Source organism: Ammodytes marinus (genome assembly GCF_949987685.1).
Source record: "Ammodytes marinus genome assembly, chromosome: 13".
NCBI lineage: Eukaryota > Metazoa > Chordata > Actinopteri > Uranoscopiformes > Ammodytidae > Ammodytes > Ammodytes marinus.
The window spans coordinates 6,866,122-6,887,089 of record NC_137217.1 but is presented as its reverse complement, the minus strand read 5'-3'; the positions used below and the strand labels follow the sequence as shown (position 1 = coordinate 6,887,089).

The 20,968-nt window shown below is 39.8% G+C and overlaps 1 protein-coding gene across 2 annotated transcripts in view; it reads left to right on the top strand.

Moving 5' to 3' along the window:
* Positions 1-958: 958 nt before the first annotated feature.
* vps13b (vacuolar protein sorting 13 homolog B) overlaps positions 959-20,968 on the top strand; it is a 379,499-nt gene continuing 359,489 nt past the window's right edge. For both annotated transcript variants that reach the window (XM_080038971.1, XM_080038972.1), the window contains exons 1-3: positions 959-1,060; positions 3,188-3,348; positions 5,538-5,681. In XM_080038971.1, the coding sequence (XP_079895097.1) occupies positions 3,202-3,348; positions 5,538-5,681 (291 nt within the window). In that variant the 5' untranslated portion in view covers positions 959-1,060; positions 3,188-3,201. The remainder of the gene's footprint in view (positions 1,061-3,187; positions 3,349-5,537; positions 5,682-20,968) is intronic.

Genomic DNA, 20,968 nt, shown 5'->3' with positions numbered 1-20,968 from the left:
TAATTTAATTTTTAATTTAAATTATTTACTTTATAGTCCTATAGCTTATGGTATTTGCATCAGCATTTTATTTATCCATGGATTTGCCTATTGATTTAATAGTCCAATAGACAACATATGTACATTTCATTAAGCCCCCACTTGCATATGTTAACATTATAATGACAACTCATGTCCCATTTAAAATCAGCCTAGCCCTCAAATGAGATGTTAGAAACCACATAAGTCGTTAAAGGTTGACCGAAATGCAATGATCCTTCGTGTCGCCTATAGCCTTCATTACTCACTTCCATTGACTTTTCCATAGGTCTCGATTTCATTATCTGAAGCGAATCTGTGTCACTGAAAAGGAACCTGCTTTGCAAAGGGAATGTAAAACACCATTCAGGAGATGCCTATTGTTGCAACTTGCATTTATCAAAGACACCCTCGGCAAAGGTGCGCTTCTTCTGCCATATAAGGGTAATGGGCGTGCAAAGGAATAGCCTATACGAAAATTACGTGCAATGTTGCCTTCAAGTGCTCCTCGTAAATCCCTTTTTAAATAGAGATCTTGTTCGTGTGTCTACAACATTTTGATTAGAAATATTCAAATAATGACTTTGAAGCACCAGTTTTGTGCGTCTCTTTTACTTAATTACAAACCAACTGGCACCACGGCTACCACATGCTGCAGTAATCGCAATAGGACGTGACAAATGTGTAGGCTACAAGACATTTCGTTTGATGTTCCGATGGATTAGCCTATATTAGGTTGTCATTGAAGTCGGTCCTCTTGATATACAATTTCTTCCAGTTATGAAGACTATTACATAGCATTTCAAGTGCCGAATTACTACTAGGCTGTTTGGGGTTTGAATATGTGCACCGAACATCAATATTCAAACTTCCTACAGAACTAGAAGGCAACACCAGGCATATACGGAAGCCGCGTCGGTGTTTACTGATGACGTTTAGACTGAAGCCGTGTCGAGATGTGGCTAACATCAATTAACGGGATGAAAACGTTATAACAAACGTCGAATTCAAGAAATAGCCACAGGATATAAGCGGGAGTCAAGTAAGGAAGGGGCTTTCTCTATTTTTACCCGTGACCACATGTTTTAGCCAGCTAAAACGAAGTTATTACGACTTCTTCTCAGCAGTTAGCTTAGCTTCTGCTGCTGCTGTTTTTGGTGTGCATAGCTATAATGACAGAAGCCTCTCTGGCTAACTACACTACACTAAGTTATTTTCTTACTGCGTAGGAAAATGCTGCGTCATTGGGAAGACCAAATTAAGTGTACGGTTGCATTGCTGTAGATTTGGAAGTGGAGTCGCGTGCATAAGTAGTGACGACAAAGTAGCAAGTTGGCTAATATCGAAACATTAAGCCTCCTATAATTATTCTACTAAAATATAACTACATAGTGGCATAGTTAAACATTTTACTGCGAAACGCCAACCTTTTACTGCAACAGGTATTCTTTTTCTGCCTCTGTTAAGTGTAAATAGGATGGCGATCTCTACATCACCAAACGTAGTTCCAACTCCAGCCTGCCTAAGTTAGAATATGGTGAGCACTTTATTATGTAGCACTTTTCAAAGTAAACAGTTTAACAATAACAAGGGAAAATAGTAAATAAAATACACAGTAACATGTATAAAATGCAGATGTATAAAATGCAATTGGCTGCTTATTTAAAAACTTACAACAAACAACTTAAGTAGCCTATAACATCAAATAAGACATGACAAGCTAAACAGTCAGCTATTTAAGGCTGTCTTATAGGAGAAAGTTCCACATTTTAGGAGCCACAATATCAAAAGCAGTCTCCCTTTTTTTTCTTGAGCCAGGAGAGAAACAACCAAGGAGCCCTGATACGCTGCTGACCTCAGATTCCTTCTGGTGATGTAGTGCTGCTGTTAGCTGTTTAATGTGGGCAGGTGCTGGACCAAGCAAGGCTCTAAATATTATCTCACGTATCATGACCCGGATTCTGAATGTGATGGGAAGCCAGTGTAAGAAGATACAATACAATTTGTGTTACAGAAGAACTTTTGGAAGACACGGTTGGAAGCTTGGCAGCAGCATTTTGGACCACTTGCAAGCAATTCAGAAAAGTGTTGTTTGGGCAGGTGAAAAAGCGGATTGCAACAGTCAATATGGGATGAATTAAACGTTGGAATAATGATCCCTCTCACAGCTAGCCTAGGGACTCAATGGGCCGGAGTTGAGCAATGTTCAACAGCTGGTAGAAACAGGAGTGAACCACATACTTTACACATTGTACATGCTTGTCAAGACTCAAAGCCTGTTTCACAGAAACACCTTGTGTTTAAAAAAAAGGAGATTTAAGCAGCCAACACTAGAATATGATTTGCTATCCAATTTATTATAGTTGAGGCAATATTCTTGAACAGACATTTTTTCAATATTTTGAGGCTAACTGCATAGATACCTTTTAGAATTACATACCACCTGCATGAACAATGCAAACTGAATCAAATCCAAGACTCAGGAAACACCACACGAATACGTATTACGTGACGAAGCATGGCGATGAACTGTAACTGAAAAATTCCTCTGTAAGGAACTGTGGCCCACAGTATTAAAAAGCAGCAGTTCCAACCCATATTCCCTGTTCATGATGTTTAATTTACAGTGTGCCAATAAAAAAGCTTTTTCTCTGGCTTAGTTTGGAACACCAACACAAACATATACACGTACAATTATATTCTAACATGAGTATATATAGTGTTGAATTCTTCCTTCGCTCAAGGTTAATATGAAATTTCACATACAAATACTTTTTCAAATAGATGTATTTGTCGTAGCAGAAAGGGCGCATGTGTTCATAACATCACTTATTACAGCACCATTCCATTAAGTTGTAATGCCAGTGAGCTGGCAACCAACCGCATAACAGTATTACTGCCTTCAAACCGGTACACCTGTATGCAATACAGTCATCAATAATGTCATAAAATATCGATTTCCCCATTAGTTATGAGATACAGTATATCTGCTGTGAAAATGTCTATTCTCTGGTGTAGGCTTTTGAAAGTAGTTTTGTTTTACCTCAATATATATTATTGGATATATATATATTATATGATCAAAAAATGAGCTTCTATACATAAATACTATAATAAATAAATAAATAAACAAACAGTGTTCACAATGTTATTTTTAATGTGTGTCCAGGACAGGGCCGCAAGATGTTGGAGTCCTATGTCACACCGCTCCTGATGAGCTATGTGAACAAGTACATCAAGAATCTGAAGCCGTCTGACCTGCAGCTGTCACTGTGGGGAGGAGATGTGGTGCTCAGCAAGTTGGACCTCAAGCTGGATGTGCTGGAACAGGTACTGTATGTTTTTTTTTAAAAGATATTTTTTGGGAATTTTTATGCTTTATTGACAGTGTAGAGACAGAGTTGAAATGGGGCAGAGAGGGGAGTGACACGCAGAGAACGACCGCGGGCTGGAAACGAACCCGGGTCCGCTGCTGGCCGAGGCCCATGGCCCTACCAACTGAGCTAAGGGCGCCCCTTAGGTACTATATGTTGAATGAATTTCACAAGAACAAGACCAGTCTTAATGGTTTTAATGACCAATTAAATGGCACATAATAGCTACAGTATCTCACTAAAGTGAGTACACCCATCACATTTCTTCAAATATTTCATTATATCTTTTCATGGGACAACACTGAATAAATGACACTTTGATACAATGTAAAGTAGTCAGTGTACAGCTTGTATAACAGTGTAAATTTACTGTCCCCTCAAAATAACTCGACACACACCCATTAATGTCAAAGTGCTGGCAACAAAAGTGAGTACACCCCTAAGTGAAAATGTCCAAATTGGGCCCAAAGTGTCAATATTTTGTGTGGCCACCATTATTTTCCAGCACTGCCTTAACCCTCTTGGGCATGGAGTTCACCAGAGCTTCACAGGTTGCCACTGGAATCCTCTTCCACCCATTCATTACAGCATCACGGAGCTGGTGGATACTAGAGACCTTGCGCTCCTCCACCTTCCATTTGAGGATTTCCCAAAGATGCTCAATAGGGTTTAGGTCTGGAGACATGCTTGGTCAGTCCAACAGTAAATTTACACTGGTATACAAGCTGTACACTTTACATTGTATCAAAGTGTCATCATTTATTCAGTGTTGTCCCATGGAAAGATATAATGAAATATTTGAAGAAATGTGAGGGGTGTACTCACTTTTGTGAGATACTGTATGTGTCATAGTTAGCAGCCAGCGGTCAGTGCTGCCAATGGTACAAATAGTTAAAGTGTTTCTGTACACACTTAAAGGCGGAGTCAGTGATTCTGGAGAATGCGTGTTGTCAAGATTTAGTTTTTGTCAAAATCAGTGAATATCTTCTCACATTCTGCTACCTCTCCGTACTGTGAGTGCGCTGTAAAGAAATCCAGTGTTAATTCATAGCCTAAGCTCTGTAAACTAGTATGTTAAAGTGTGTAAACAAAGGGGTCCTACCGTAGTTAACAATATGCTCGCTCACAGAGTAGGCTGTGTATTAAAGGTGGATTTTTTTTTTCAGCGAGCACACAGTTTGTGCAGGTACAGGATCTTGAGGAGATATTCACTGATTTTGACATCAAGCCATTTACACTAATACCTAATACCTGACTACATTAAGAAAAAAAACGCAACAATCCCCTTTATTCAGTTCAAACAAGGTATCTTTACCGTCATTTAGGAGGAGTTTGAGATACTAGCTCAGATACTTTTGCTCTGCAGTGTTATATTGACTGTTTTTTTTTACACTTGTAATGTCTGGATTACATCAAATTGCCGTGAGTTAGAAGAATTTTCTTTTCTCTCAAGAGAGTTCTGACTGCTTCTGAAGAGCAGACCAAAACACTACCTAACCCAACAGAGACTCTGATGAAAGCTCCTATTGGAAGGAGCTTTAAGCCAAGGAATTGTATTAGGATTTTGATGTGTAACGCTATGTCAAAACCTTGGCAATTATCCTCCTTCTGCACATGTTTTATTGCATTCTATTTGGACCGTACCCCCCTTTTAAAATGTGCATTTAGAGATCATCTTTTCACTTTAAAGAGGAATTTCTAGTGAAACAATGTCGAGCAGACATACTGCAGATCCACAACAGCTTTTCCTCAGAAATATGTTTGGTTATAAGTTATTTGGCTGAAACGTATGTAGGAGGCTTGTTTTCAGCCTGGGTGTAGGGCAGGCAGTGTCCTTCCATGGGACTCGTTCTCACACAGAGTAGTTCAAGATGCTGAAGAGTGATGTGTCTGCCTCTGAGAAAATCGGAATCTGTTGCTGCAGCTTTTACTATCCTCTCGTCTTCAAATATTGGTTTCAAAGAGCGGTTTAGAAAATGGATGGATGAAGGTTAAAAATTTGCTTGAAGCCTCAGCAGTCATATTGCCACATGTGCTTACAATGTCGTCTGCATTGCAGATGTAAAACTATAGTACATAACATATTATTTTATAGTTTCATAGCTATCCGTTGTTTAATCTTTATATGTTTTTGCATATTTGTAGGAGCTGAAGCTTCCTTTCACGTTCATGAGCGGTCATATCCATGAGCTGCGTATTCACGTACCCTGGACCAAGTTGGGCTCGGAGGCTGTAGTCATCACCATCAACACCATGGAGTGCATCCTCAAGCTGAAGGATGGAGCCCAGGTTAGTTCTTTACTGGTATGAGAAAACATGTTGTCCTTGATCCCACACGGCCAAAACCGGACTGTCCAGATATTTATTTATGTGGAATTCCTCTTGGCAAAGTTAAGCTTTCTCATTCCTTTTTCTCTCTGTGTTCCCAAGACGTTTCATAATGGTCTTTGTTTTAAATAAACAAATACAGATTTTTCTTTTCTTTTAAACATGTTGATCTTCACCCCTGGCAAGCTTCACCCTGTGCTGTAGTTGCTCTTTGAAAAAATACTCGCTATAATACTTACTTGATGTAAAATCACAAAGAGAAAAACTGCAATGGACCGCTTTATTTTCAGTTTATGCTGGATCCTAAAGTGTTGATGTTTTACATACATTCAAAGTAATGTGTTCTAAGTAAATGAACAAAATATGAGAATCCATTCCCATCTCAGTGGTCTGCAGTCTACACACCCCTCACTCTTATTTCACCCCCATGCAGATAAAACACAACCCAAGTAAGTTTAAGACGAGATAAAAGAACCATACATCTGAAGAAAGCCCCAACATTTCAGATGTCAAATAGCGACTGGAAAGACATTTGCATGTTATCCTGGTATAGAACCCCAGGCCCCACGATCATGCAAGGTGTAAAAGCTGTTTGGACAGATACCTGGGGGAAAGTCCTGGTTCCTTGTGAGTTGGGTGAAAAAAAAGACAAAACCTCCACTACCTAAATAAATACATAAAGATTTCGTGCCTCACCTTCCCCACCTGTCTAAAGACTTTCAAATAATTAAATTTTTTATATTAATGAATACTGTTTGAAAAAGAAAAAAGCTTACTTTATACTGTATACATTTTTGCTGTTTTTAACAGTAGCTGTTTCTTGAATAAACAACATTAATTCCTTTGGCCTTCAGGAGTCTTATGTCCCCTGCGCGTTAACTTCGAGTTAGTCTGATGCTTAGGGCCCACTCACACTAAGGCCGTTTGCCTGTTCCGTGCTGCAGGAAGATTCAGCACGATTCCCCCCTCCCCACTCCCCCCGCTGGCCCGTGGTCACACTGCTCGTGGCCTGGGCACGATTGCACCTTGCCTACGTCACCGTGCGCGTTTAGGATTTGGAGCGTAGTCTACTTGTAGGCTATATGACTGTTTGTGAATATTTTCATCCGGCCAAATTTGCATCACTTCCACATTAGAGCAACGAGAATCCTTAAAGGGATAGTTTGGAATTTTGGACATAGGGCCTGATTCCCAAGTTAGCCTAAGTGTTCTTTATCATTGGAGACAGTTTTCAACAGATTTCATTCAGCCTTTCTAGTTTTATAGTTTGCTCGTGCTAGGCTAGCGCACCTGATTGGGGTCAAACCTAGCCTGCTACTAAAACAGTTTTACCCACTCCACAGTACACCCGAGGCAAATCAATTATAACGCCAGACTATAGATGTAAATGTCTGTGTTGATAGAATAATGTTAGAAATAAAACCAACCTTGCATATTGCATTTTGAGGGGTTTGTTGTGTCTCAGCAGCAGCGTTATATTCCTGGTAGTAGGCTTCGGTAGCGGCGGATTGATATTACCTGGAGGCTCTAATAGTTTGTTTATCTGCCGCTGTCATTGCTACAGACGCAGAGTACAGTGCACAAAGGAATTTTATTAGCCTATTTAATTAACAAGATATGGCCACGTTTGGAGGACTTAGCGATGCGTCTGCTTTTGAAGACGACTATGAGGAATTTGTTGTATCCAACACTATAATCTCCACTAACGTTGTCATCAATCTGTCAGTAGGCTAACATTATGAAAGGGGCCCGCTTTATTAGCTAGTGTAGCCTACCAAACGTTATTACCTGTTCATCAGTGGCTGTTGATGCATCTGAAAAGACTGATGGCACCGCATTCGTTTTCAGTGATGTAATGCTCTTTAGATTGCGGGGTTTCGTCCGATCGAAATTATCGCTACAAATATTCCGTTTGCAAACAGTTTCCACCGGTGTTTTTAAGTCCAAACCAGAAGCAACAAGCCACTGGAAATTGGTGGAAACTTTGTGGTGCACATCTGTAGGGTTTATTTTTACAATTCCTAAATGCACACTGAACCACCGTGGTGCCTAGTCCTTCGTTTCCGCTTCTGTCCCACGTTGCTCTGTTTACTTTCTGCTGTAGTGATTCGGTTACACAACTAGCCGGAGCAAAGTAAAATTCCGCTGCTACTGAGAAAGTAGTCCCTCAAAATGCGATGATTCAGCGATGCGAGGTTGGTTTTATTTCTAACATTATTCTATCAACACAGACATTTACATCGATAGTCTGGCGTTATAATTGATTTGCCTCGGGTGTGGGTAAGACTGTTTTAGTAGCAGGCTAGGTTTGACCCCAATCAGGTGCGCTAGCCTAGCACGAGCAAACTATAAAACTAGAAGGACTGAATGAAATGTGTTGAAAACTGTCTCCAATGATAAAGAACACTTAGGCTAACTTGGGAATCAGGCCCTATGTCCAAAATTCCAAACTATCCCTTTAAGCTATTGTTTTTTTTAAATGTAGCCTTGACGTAATAGGTCGCGGTGGACAGTCTCATATTTGTGCAGCAAAAAGAAAAAAATCATCTGACCAACGTGAGTAAACACGAAAACCTTCTTTCTTTGCTTTCTGCGCTCACCTATTTAGCTCTCTCCCTTTTATTAGCCCACACCTAGGCCTACACACACGTTAATTCTCACACATTTTATGTAGCTACAAGTCCAAGTGGTGGGCAATTCTGGTGCCGACTAGTAAGGCAGTAGACGTTAACGGACTATGCATCCTTAATAAATTCACGTCAGGAACGCCGCCTGTGCGCTTGCTTGTGCGCGTGTCATCTCATTAGCATCTGTACTTTGGCCACGGCACACCTCTCCCAAGTGTGCCGTGGCCAAGGGGCTGTTCCGTGCTGGAATACGCATGGCGTGGTCACACTAGCCAAACGTTCTAGACTTTAGTATGCAAATGAGCTTGGGCACGGGGCCGCGGCCCTAGTGTGAGTGGCCCCTCAGACAAGGGTGGGCTAATTTTGCCTAATGCCTAATATAAACCCTAACCCTAATATACCATTGTTGTTTCTGACCTGTTACCTCTGATTCTAAGGTTTCCATCTTTAATGAGCTGGCATGATGGCAGCCAATTACTCCCCACACACAAACATCAAAGTGAGAATATGAGTCTTGGTTCTATAAGGGCAGGGGGAGACTTTATTATAGACTAATTTACTGCAGCCATGCTTGCTAACAAAAGAGCTAACTATTTCATTCCCAATTTGCTAAATTGTGGTGAGGCACTTTGTAGGCAGGCCTCAATGCTTGTTAATTTGACAAGTAGCAGTTATTTATGTATTTCTTATCCAGGCTTAATTAATCAGATGAACAATGCATCGGAAAAAAAGTAGGAAAGCAAACAAAGAAACCAGTAGCAGATAAATCACTGCCTCATTTAGGCCTTTCACACCGCCGCAAAATCGGAGCTAGTTCTGGGCTTGTTCGGAGTTAGAGCCAGTGTTTTGGTTTCACACCGCCAGAGAGCCTGCTCCGGGCCGTAAAAACCGGGGGAACTCATACCCCAGGATTGAGCAGGGTTTGATAAGAACTGCTTGCGCGAACGGTTGGGGGAGGGATTATCCTGACCAACCAGAGCAACTCAAACCTCATGCCCGCCATATTTAAAAACACCGCTACTACGAGACGTAAACATAACATAATTACCGAACGTAGCGATCAAATTGACCGGCGAGAATACGCTGTATGGGTCCTGTTTGCTTAAGAAAGCAAAGCGAGAGCCAACAAGTGTAAAAATAAGACGTATTCGCCGCTGTTGTTGTGCTTAAAGCTAGCGGTAGCTTTAGCGTTAGCCACAAGAGCAGCGGCGTCGGGTGACGTACACACACGTTTACAGTGACGTCATGACGTTGCTCTCTTGCCGGCTCCATGGCTGTCTCCGGTCGATGTGAAACCAACCGGTTCATAACTGGGATAAGGCTGTAACCAGTTTTGAACTGACCCCAACACCAGCCTGGAACTGACTCTTGGTTCATTTTGGTGTGAAAGGCCTAATTGAGGTGATTTTCAAAAGCTTCTGGGAAAAAAAACACAATGGCAATGTTTTGGCAGTCTGCAATGAGGAGCACATTTCAGAGTTGGGGGATGAAAGTTAGTTGTCATCCATACTACCAGAAGTAAGTATTTGCAAATGCTCTTGCCATTCATCAAGAGATGCATCTGCCTTTATTTTTATATTCATAATACATTTATTCGCTATTGTTTCCTCCCATCTTTTTTTCATTTAAAAATGGTTGGTTTTACTTTGCCAATATGTCCAATTCCTTCAGGAAAGCACAATACTTTCATTCAGCAAATTGGTTCCTTAAAAAGGACAGCTTCATTCACCGCTCACCAGAAATCTTCAGAACTCAAAACTTTGAGGTGAATTTACTGAAGTTGACAAGTGCTATTTACTGCTCTCACCCTTTAGCCTGTTAATAGTCTCCAATTCATGTTTTTCTCCAAACAGTGAACAGTGCTTCTCATTATCTTTAACAAGATTTGGAATTCAATTCATAAACAATTTCAGATTGTTTCACATCCCTTTCAAATATGGCTGCTCAAAGGTAACCTGTGAAGTTTTTGAAATGTCACTTTAAGACCTGCCATGCATCATCACGGACATAAATCTGAGAACCGTTATCCAAAGAGAAATATTTATATTATTGTATTTAGTTTAGTGATACTCATTTTCATAATTGAAGCGTGGTATATGAAAGGTATTTTTCTCCGATTTGTTTTTGCAAGAGCCTGGCCCTACCTTTGCCACCCATGCAGTTTGCAAAATTGAAAGTGTAGCTCGACGCCGGCCCTTTATGGGAAGGGTTGAAGTTTCAAGGCCAGATGTCCCAGAAGAAACACATTTCAAGGGAAGTCAATTACAGCTAATTATATAGACTGCGGCAAAAAGATTTGTAACACATGAGCCTGAGCTGCCTAGAACTAATGGTAAATATCATACTATGCAGGTGGCTACTGCTCATGTGATCAGGTTTCTAGTGCGATGGAACTTTAAACTTGTTTTTATGCTCCATACACAGCTTAAGGTCATGTAGCGTTACCAGTGCTGGTGTAATGCATGTAGTCTCAAAACAACTATTTGTTACAGATGTTTTTAAAAGGCTTCCAGTGAAGAAAAGATTTTTGGGGAATTGCAAATGACGTTTGGACAAATTATTCAGTGGTATGTACACCCATGAGACATAATTTGGAGCAAAGCCAGACTTACAGCAGAAGTCCTTCTAGCATGTGGAATTTAAATGAGCCGCTACACTTCTCTCCAATGTGAGTGGGAGGCAGGCTGACTACTGTGTTCTTAAGCCAAGAAAATGCAGCCAGTTTGCCTATATGCTGTGGAGTTGTGTGATTTGGTAACTTTTATTACTCTTATTTAATCTTTGTTAGACTCTCAACATGATTAAAAACAGCAATATTTGCCATGTCATGTCTCTGGTGGCAGTTTCCCCACTGTGCTTACCCCGGAGAGAATTGTCTTGATTGAAGGAAAAGGTCCGTAGGCCTTTGTCACATTAGTCTCGCAGAAACAAGATTTTCTTCCCCTGGAGTTTAGATATCCTGTTCATATACATGTCAGGCACTGATCCAGTTTTAATCAGATTCTAGCGGGGATGCAGGGAGTTTGGCATACAGTAGATGCATGCAAAACTTGGGCCATGACAATTCTCCCTGAAGCCCTCAAGTAATTTGGGTGATGGCCCACAGCATTTCTAAAAGACCTGAAACAATTGATATGTGTACGGAAAATCTTACATTTTTAGTTTAGTAGATTAATAGTGTTTCTTTTGTCCAGTAGAGAAAGGAACTTTGCGGTGGGCCTCATACGGCCAAAGTGTGGAAATGATAAATTATATCATTAATATGGTTTGTTTTCCTAATTACTGTTAAATCCTGAACGCTGGCCTGTAAAAACATCCGTAGGTCTTTTGAAGTTCATTAAGGGTTGTGTAATTTGACCGGAATTATTTGGACCTTTTTAATGTTCCTGTTTCCCCTGGAGAGGAACTGGGTAATATTAGGGATATTCAGATTGCTCAATAAGGCCCATCTGCAAAGCACAAAGTGCAGTTCACAATTATAGTTTCCAGCAAATGTGGAAATTTGGGCATTTAGCAGCAGTTGGAGATTACAGCTCCTGCTGACAGTGTAATTGCTTAAAATAGCTGTAATGAGGACTTGTAGTGCAGAAAGTATGGTGATAGAAGAGATGTCGTCAACTTGTTTTGGACATTATTATTACAAACCAGAGGCCATTAAAAAACTGTCCTGAAGTCAGTGTTGCTCTTAAGCAAGCTTTGAAATATTATGTTTTTGCTTCTTCCATTGTTTGAAGATTACACACTGATCATGCTTTATTTTGTACAAAACTGTTTTGCTGAAAAGGTTTTGTTCTTGTTCTTTGCTTAGTTTATACACTGGTGCCCTTATATGTTTTTATATTCCTTCTAAGTGAATCTGCACACTATCTTTCTTGAAAAAAAGCTATTTAACAATTAAACTTTTTTGCAAGTAAGATGGTGAATTTACGTGTATTTCGCTTTTGGATTTACTCTTCCCACTCTCCTACGCACCTGTCTGAAGTAACTGATCTGCTAAGTATTCTTCTATATTCCGTTTAGGTCCCAAAATGTAAATGGTTGTAATTCATGTGTGAGTTAAATTATTAGGGTGGACATCGCTATGTGAAATTAGACTAAGCCCTGGTCTATGCCAAAGAGCTTAATGTATGTAACAGGAGATTGGTCATGGGGATGAAAGGGTTTTGTAGTCAACTTTAACTTCTTTCTTCTTGTGCAAAGACACACTTAATGTGGCCTCTCTTGAGTAACTTGATATGAATAAACTGTTTAATATGAGCACATTCTAAATTAAAAAACAATGTCAAAATGTCAGCAGCTGTACAGGATAATACAATGGTTTTAAAATCTGCAAGCCCCTATGGAAACTCAAGTCATTAATAGAACTCTTAAGGTCTCCATGTAGTATCTTATTTGCCCTATGGAAATGCCATGTAAGAAGTCAGCAACAATATTCATTGTTACCAGCCGCACCCCAGGCTCTTCATATCCAGGACAGTTTTCTATATTTGTTGTATTTATTTATTTTCATTTGGTGGTGGTCATTTTAAAGTCTTGGTCTGAGATGTGGGTTGGAGCTGGTCTCTGACGTGATGCTGAGCCTTTGGTTTAAGGCATTACAGCTCTATGATGAGGATATGGATACAACCTCAGAAGATAAGATTTATTGTGCGGCTGTTTTGTTTTGTTCTTGTATTAGTAGCTCGTTCTAGCAGTAACAGAAATTGGCAGGATTGAACTCAGGCCTTAATGAAAGACCTAACGGCTAACATTGATGTAATGTTGCAAAAATTCCAGCACATTTTTTGGTCTTCCTGACATCTTGGTAAACTGCTCCAGATGTTAATGATGAGGTGTGATCAGCAAAGACGGAGAGGAACTAGCTGGACAGCAGTTACAGTGGATCATAACACTCTCAGGCACTCTTTACTTTTTATGAGACAAAGATAAGGGCTTGGGTTTACTGAGGAGGGCCTTTCTGGTTTTGGCTCGGCTCGCCGCTTGATCTGAGAGTTTTACGGCCGCTGAGTGCATTTGCCACTGATGTGGAGGTTCTGATTGATGCATTGCCTCAAGATGATTTGGGGAGGTGCCTCTGGGACTTGTTGGTTTGGCACATGGTCCAACTAGGCCCTTTCTTCTGCTACTATTCCTTCCAAACTATTTTTAGGGCTTTACACCACCAAACCTCATTGCTCCTAAATAATGGGTAATACATGTGAATGAGGGAAGCCCTTTTTGAAGACTTCTTAAAAAACCCAAGTTGTTGTTCCATTACTAAATCTCCCACCTACTAGACAACCGATTGCTACTTTGATTATGGAAGTAAATCAGATATCTATGTGACATTTTTAATATAAAAACAATTACACACACGTTTCAAAACATTGTAATGCACTATTGATTCCTCTTTTGTATCGTTATATTGTGGATGCTATTGCTTTAACATGTGGGTTTGAAGCCATGAGTGCCATGTTAGATTTCAAGCACATTTGACCCAGTGTCCGAATCGGCAGTATGACATCATACTTGAAAATATATGAATTTATATTAAATGAATTGTAATGTAATTAATAACAACATAAATTTTTTCTTATCATGCTCAAATCTTGACCCAAACCTGACTCCATAACAACCCACTTAAAAAGAAACCTGGGATATATGTACTGTGACCAGCTTCTGTGTAAAGCCTTTTGTAGCAATCTGTTGTTGTGGTGCTTTCCCTCTTGTTTAAATTGAGATAGATAATTGTTGATGGAGTGTGAACATGTTCTAATGTGAAAATGATAAACTATATTCTTCAGATTGTCATTTGTTATCTATTAAAACATCAAACATGCAATCGGATTTTCTTTTCACGATCAGCCTCATGCTATAAAGTCTCCTCTGACAGAATGAGAACCAGTCTGTTTGTGCTGTGCAACTCATCTTTCACAAGTAAGAAAACACAAAGGAAAAAAAAAGCTAAACAAGTAAAAGAAAACAGCCTGTGGAAGTTTGCAATCAGATAGCACAAACTGGATAATCTCTGTCCAAATGCCATCCGGAAATCTTGCCTTTGATTCTCCGGCTTGCAGGGAGCAAATGGCTTACAGAGATTGCGCCATAAATCCATCTGATCATCAGCTCAGCGGGGCCTTGTCTTCAGGACTGGGGAGACAGAGGGCGAAGACATGGGGCTTTGGAGAGTCTATTTTCCTTGAATGCAACCCCCTGTAGCAGTAACAAAACCCATCCCTGACTGTAAATAATAAAAAGATGGAGTAATGTTGGCACACTGTGGATTCCTCAAGGCAGGTTGGAAGCCAGAGCAAGCGTTGTGATGAGAGACAGAGAGAGCTATAGACAGACAGAAGTAGATTGAACATCAGAGCATATGTGCTTGGGAATGCTTATACAGGGCCCTGCACACAGATCCTCTTATGTTTGTTTCTGGCCATTTTGTCATTAGAAAAAGGAATCATCTCCATGTTTATGAAGTTGAAACCTCCAAATTGTTTATAGTTTGTCAGGCCTTTATATAAACTTATCCTATAACAGCAGACATACATTTTTTTATGCTAAAAACCTCTTCTCTTCTTCTTTCTTGTATTGCAATAAATTGTGGGGTTCACATTGCAGCTTTGTAGCATCAAAATGTTTTGTTTTAGTCCCAAGATTTGAATACATTAAGAGATAAGGCTGGATCTTGTGATAGTGATAGATCTTCTTCGCATGTACTATATTTTGGTAGTCTCAGGCCAATCTACTTGGTGCAGCGACATCTAACAAAGGCTTTGATGCTGAAATCGTTTGAACATAAAGTCCCTGAACAACAGAGTCAAGTTAGTAATCCTGCATTGGGTCTATAAGACCAGTTCATAGTTTTCGAAATACAATTGTAGGACTTGCGTAATTTACTATGCTGTATTTGTGTGTCCCCTCTTTCACGTGCCTAAACATAGAGTAACTCACGGTTCTGGTCGCTGTTTGGCATTCCAAACTGATCAAGCATCTGCAGAAAGCAAACCACAAGTGTGTCATTCTAGAAGAAGGCCTCGCACCCTGCCACTACCGCCTGTGTGTCAGCAAACACTACTCAACCCACAGCATTACACTGCATTGTATTTTAGGTTGGATGTAGCTTTGGGCTCCTGCTGGGATGAGGTTACTCCAGCTCCTCAGACACAGGAAAAGCAGTCGGGGGAAAAATTAGGCCCGGCGGCTTCCTGCATCCAGTGAGTCAAAGTGGTGATCAATACACTCTGGGCAGGATGCTGGTGCTCTACGGTCTAATCCCTGCTCTCAGGCCATCCGGACTATAGCAAGCCCTCAATGGAGCGTATTACTTGCTGGGTGCTCCTGGTGATACTGCAGTCTGGGAAACGATTACCTTGCAATTAAGGATAATGTTCCCCTAATGAGCGCTTATTTGGAGCAGAAATTCTGGGAAGATAATGTGTTGGAATCAGAAACACTATTTGATTTATAAGACTTTAATTTTAAACCGACACTATAAGAAGTGATTGGATTCAATTAGGAAAGATTCTTAAGGCTTTATTTTGCTTTTAAGATCCTTTTGTTTGTGTTGTGACTTAGTGAGAATATTTTTTTTGTTCTAAAGGAAACCAGTTTTAGGTCATTTTCTGCTGTATTCCTCTTCATGCATGGTCTTGTAAACTTTATTTTAGATTTTGTTTTACTATGGGTAACACAGAAAGTCAAAAAAAGGAGTAACACAGTAACTTGGAACCTCTGCATGTAATTCTTAGAGGAGAAAGGTGGGTTGTATGACTCCATATTACACAAACTGTGGGTGGTCCGTCTTTTATGTTTGAGGGTGGATGTGTGCTCCATTTAACAGACCCTCACCCCTTTGACCTATGAATAATTCCACACTTATTATAGAAATGATGACGCCATTCACATTTTAATGGGGAAAAGCAGACATGCTGAGCCAGTCAGTGGCAAGGTATTTGAGCACACATTCTTTTTCAATATCAACCTCTATCTATATACTACTGTATTTAAATTCTATCAATAGAAAATTGTATGTATTTTTTTATATGATCATAGTGTGTTTCAAAAGGAGCTCACCCATTCCACTTTGTGTCTAGGTTAGATTCTACTGCTAGAATCAGTAGTAGCCTGTAATGTATTGTGGAGATAAGAGAAGAAAATGAAATATTAATAAATTCACAAAATGTCAAGAACAAGAGATTTTTTAAAAGTCATTTTGTTAGCTAAAAAGATAATAACCAGGAAGATTATAAAGAGGTGTATCGCCTTGGCTTGACATTGGTTAATTTCTTAAAATAACAAACATGGTGGGAATTCACATGCTTTAAAGTAGCTGTTTTTGCAACAATGTTTTAAGAGTTCTAATTTCAAGATGACAGAACAAAGAGTAGAGATATTAGGATGCCGGTTGACATACAGCGTCACAGAGATTGCAAGGGGTATGAGGTAAGGTCATACATTTCATACACCTGAATTAGATTTGAAAAGTTGAAAGAAACGCTTCAGATTCCAAGATGTGGCTTAAAAATTAAATATCGTATGCAAAATCCAAATATTTGAATATTCTTTTTGCAAACCGCTTTCTGTTTTTTAATGTTTGCGGTGCCACATATTTTTTTCAAGTTCAACTTTAAGATTTAATACGTCTTCTATTTCATTAATGCTTGGATTTCTAATTTAGTTTGAACTGGGGAAAGAGTGGAAACTCAAATCTAAGCCACCAGTAATAATCTTCTGCTACTTGCTACAACTTTGCAAGCTGTGTTTACAAACCCATGCCAACAATGTCTGTAAACTGCAGACATGGGCATAAAGCAGGTATTAGAGGCATGCAAACTTGAAATGTTCAAATCTTTTTTCAGACAATGGTCTAACCTTTTAAAATCATACTTCTACCCTTTCAGACATTTCAGAATTAGTATGAGTATCATAGACAGACAGGCTCTTTTTTTCATTGCAAATTATTTTCAACAAAATTAATTACACTGATGAAGACAATCAGATATCTGAGCATGGGCAAGGAATGGGTTATGGCTCCAAGATGTGAGAGAGATCAAATTGAAAGGATTTCTTTTTTCAAAGTTGACAGTCTTCCATCTTTCAGGCAAGTTGATGAATGTTGATTTGACAGTACCTCAGATGCCTTGGAACCCGGTGTATGAAAGCTATGCAAACAAAGGGCCATTGCATTCCACTTGCGTGCTCAAACCTCCTGCAAATATGGCTTTGGTATTTCTCAACATTGATGGAAAGTCCTCTCCCATTTCTCTCTGTTTGATTTATTCTATCTTGCTGATTTCCGAACATTGATAGCCTCCAAGAACACTGTAGTGTGTGCCTTCCAGCTGCACATCACATGTGCAATTAAAATGTCTGAATGGCCTCAGCAACTTCTCAGAGGCTGGTGCTTACATTGTTAAAGGGCTGCTTATGTCTTGTTTAATGTGCTTAATATTGTGTATGAAATAATGGGCATAGCTAGGAACGGGGATGGTTCCTTTTTCGACGGATGAATGGCCGTTCATGTCAGGTTCTGACCATCATAAGAAGATTAGATTTTTGTTTACATCTTTATAGAATTTATTGGGATTTTCTTTGCCATCTGTAAAGATGATTAATTATTTTCCAAAATACAAAGGAAAGTAACAGTGGTTTTCTTATATAGATTAACTACCTGATAACTGATATGCAAATAACCATGGGCTGGTCATTATTTGGAACATAATTTATCAGGTTAGATTTAAGGTATCTCTGCGTTTGGGAAATCCTCCATGTGTGTCGAAGTTGAATTGACAAAGGTGCGTGAGTGTTTGTGTGTGGGTGTGTGTGTGTGTGTGTTTCTTTGTGCTTGTGCGTGTGTGTGTGTGTGTGTGTGTGTGTGTGTGTGTGTGTGTGTGTGTGTGTGTGTGTGTGTGTGTGTGTGTGTGTGTGTGTGTGTGTGTGTGTGTGTGTGTGTGTGTGTGTGTGTGTGTGTGTGTGTGTGGGTTCTGTGTGGAGTGTTTTATTGTAGCTAACACATTGCAGTTATTAGCATCGGGGGGTAGCTGTGCCAGCGTAAGCAGCATGCCTCACATGCTCAGCCTGGGCTTGTGGTTAGCTGATGGAGACATCTGAAGGACCAGAGCCTCTCAGATCTAAATCAGGAACAATTTCTCCCTCCTTCCCACTCTCTCTTTGTGTCTCCTTCTCTTTTGATTCCCCCCCACCACTTTCCTGTTGTCAAACTCCTATTTTTCTTCTTGTCTGGCCTGACTTTTGGTTTGCGTTTTTACTCTCAATCCTTTTTATACTCTTTGGTCACATTCATTGTCTGGCTCATTTCACCCCTTCACCAGTGAGACAACAGTTACAGTAGGTGTGTCAGGTGTAATAGTACTAAAAGCTAAATTCTGATAACGCCTTATGAGTTGTTGTAATATTCACAGTCAGAATGCACAAAGATGACAAATGACCTTCGGAAAAAAGTATTTTCATAACAAAGTATCTGATACCATGCGTAAATACACTTGCTAAATAATTTACTAGATTAATAAACCAATTCTAGTGAAAGTAATATGTCCATATCAGATCTAAAATGCATTTAAAAGGGTAACATTACAGAGATTCCCGTGGCCATGCCTTTTCGCAGACCTCTGCACAGCGTTGAATTGGTTTGAGGAGCACACTGAGCTTAGGGCTTGGCTTGTGGCTATGTAGAGTTAAGATGGTTTTACTGTGTAGCAAATATTTTAACAAGTGTACAGATCTCAGAGTCAGACCCTCAGTGAAATATCTGTACTACAACGTTAGCCGATTGTATCCTCTCAGATGAAGAAAATGGATGGACAATCGCCTGAACTAGATGTTCAAATGAAATAGTGAGGAATCAGGAGTCCTGTTGCTCCCTGTGGGTTTGCTCTGTAACTTGGATCCTTGTTTTTCTTTGTTGTTATTCTGGGCATGCTGCAGGCAGATATTAAACATAGCCAGTTTGACTTGGGTACAGTGGAGGCACTCTTGGCGGAGACCTCCAGCATGACATCACCAGCGCTGTCGTTGTGATTCCTCGCTCTTTAGAGTGAAATAGTTTTGTAATTGTGCATTCTCCCCGTTGGCAGATGCTTTGGAATCTTTTCCATGTCCCTGCCCCCCCCCACACACTCTTCAATGAACATGTTATATTTTTGGGCTTCTGAAGGAATGAAGGCATATGCTTGGAAAATTAGCCTAGTGCTTTCATTGTTAACGGTTTGCAGGGATGCAGTGTGCTTAGTAACACTTCTGGTATTGCAATCCTTGTACCCCCCTCCCCACAAGTCTGTCTGTGCTCTGTTGTGGTTGTGATAATTATAAAGGTATGAAGCTTTTGAAAAACACACATTACACATCATTGATTTGGCTACAAAGTAGTAATAATAGTTGTATGTATGTATGTATGTATGTATGTATGTATTTTTACGGACTGTCTCTCCTACGTATGACTTTAAGGATATTTTGTAGATCCAATGGTTAATATGTGTGTGCGTAGTAGTATTTGTGGTTTCACAGAATAAATTGTACTTGAGAAGGACTTTAAAGTAAGACTCATGAAAGCTTTACATTTCACATTAAGAAACAGCACATTTAGTTACTTTTCATAACTGTACTTAAAACTGGCCAGCTATTCCACAATATAAACACTGTACACATTACAATGTTGAGTGTATTTGTGACATGAAGTTGTAGTTGCGTTTTACTATGTACTGGTGTATTTTTCTTCTTAAGCTGTACTGCTTCCATTACACTGGCTCATACTTTACTTGCTCAAAAAAATCAAGGCTAAGGAATGCACCAGTTAAGTGGAAATAATACAGCAAAGTGTGTACATTTCAGGACTGTAATATTTCATTAGTGCAGTACATGCATTGTAAATGGGGATTTTCTTTTCCCAGTAGTGGATTTAATTACTTGAAGGAGGGGGAGAGAGAGAGAGAGAGATTTTTTGTAATGAGCTGTTTTCATTGAGATAATTATTCAGAATGTCACACAATGTGATATTCATCTGGGTTCATTTCGGGCTCTAATCCCTCCAATCTGCCACGGATTCCAGCTGTAAGGCTCTGAGTGTTTTAAGAATATGGGTCTTTGTATTAAGACTGCGTGTAAGACATTGTACATGCAAGTACATTAAATCTAGCTCGTGTTCAGGTTGTTGCGTGTTGGTATCTGTATACACATTGCAGAGTATAATGGTGATATATCAATTTTTTTCCCATTTCTAAGTGTTTTCAATGGGAGGAGAGAGTGTGCGAAAATGTGTACTCCCAGCGCTGGCTGGCAGCAGCGTTCTCTAGGAGAAAATGAAACCCCTCTCTTTAATCATTGTGTAATAGCTTTCTGCATTTGTTACAGTTTCATTAAAAACCCATTAGCAGCTAATTTTTAGTTGAGCTGATGGATGCGTTCGAAGCCAAGAGACGTCAAAGAAAAGGTAATTTGAGTCAACTGCGATGAGCTCGGTTCTCTTCAGCTTACATTCCAGTGGGGTCGTCAGCAATGGGTCGAGCAGCTTAAGTGTAAAAGAAGTGGCTGCATACCATTTGACATTACTGGAAGCTTCCCAAACTGTGACTGTATGTTTTAAACAGTGGGCCACTTTTCATGTCTCGTTCCCCTTGGTGCCAG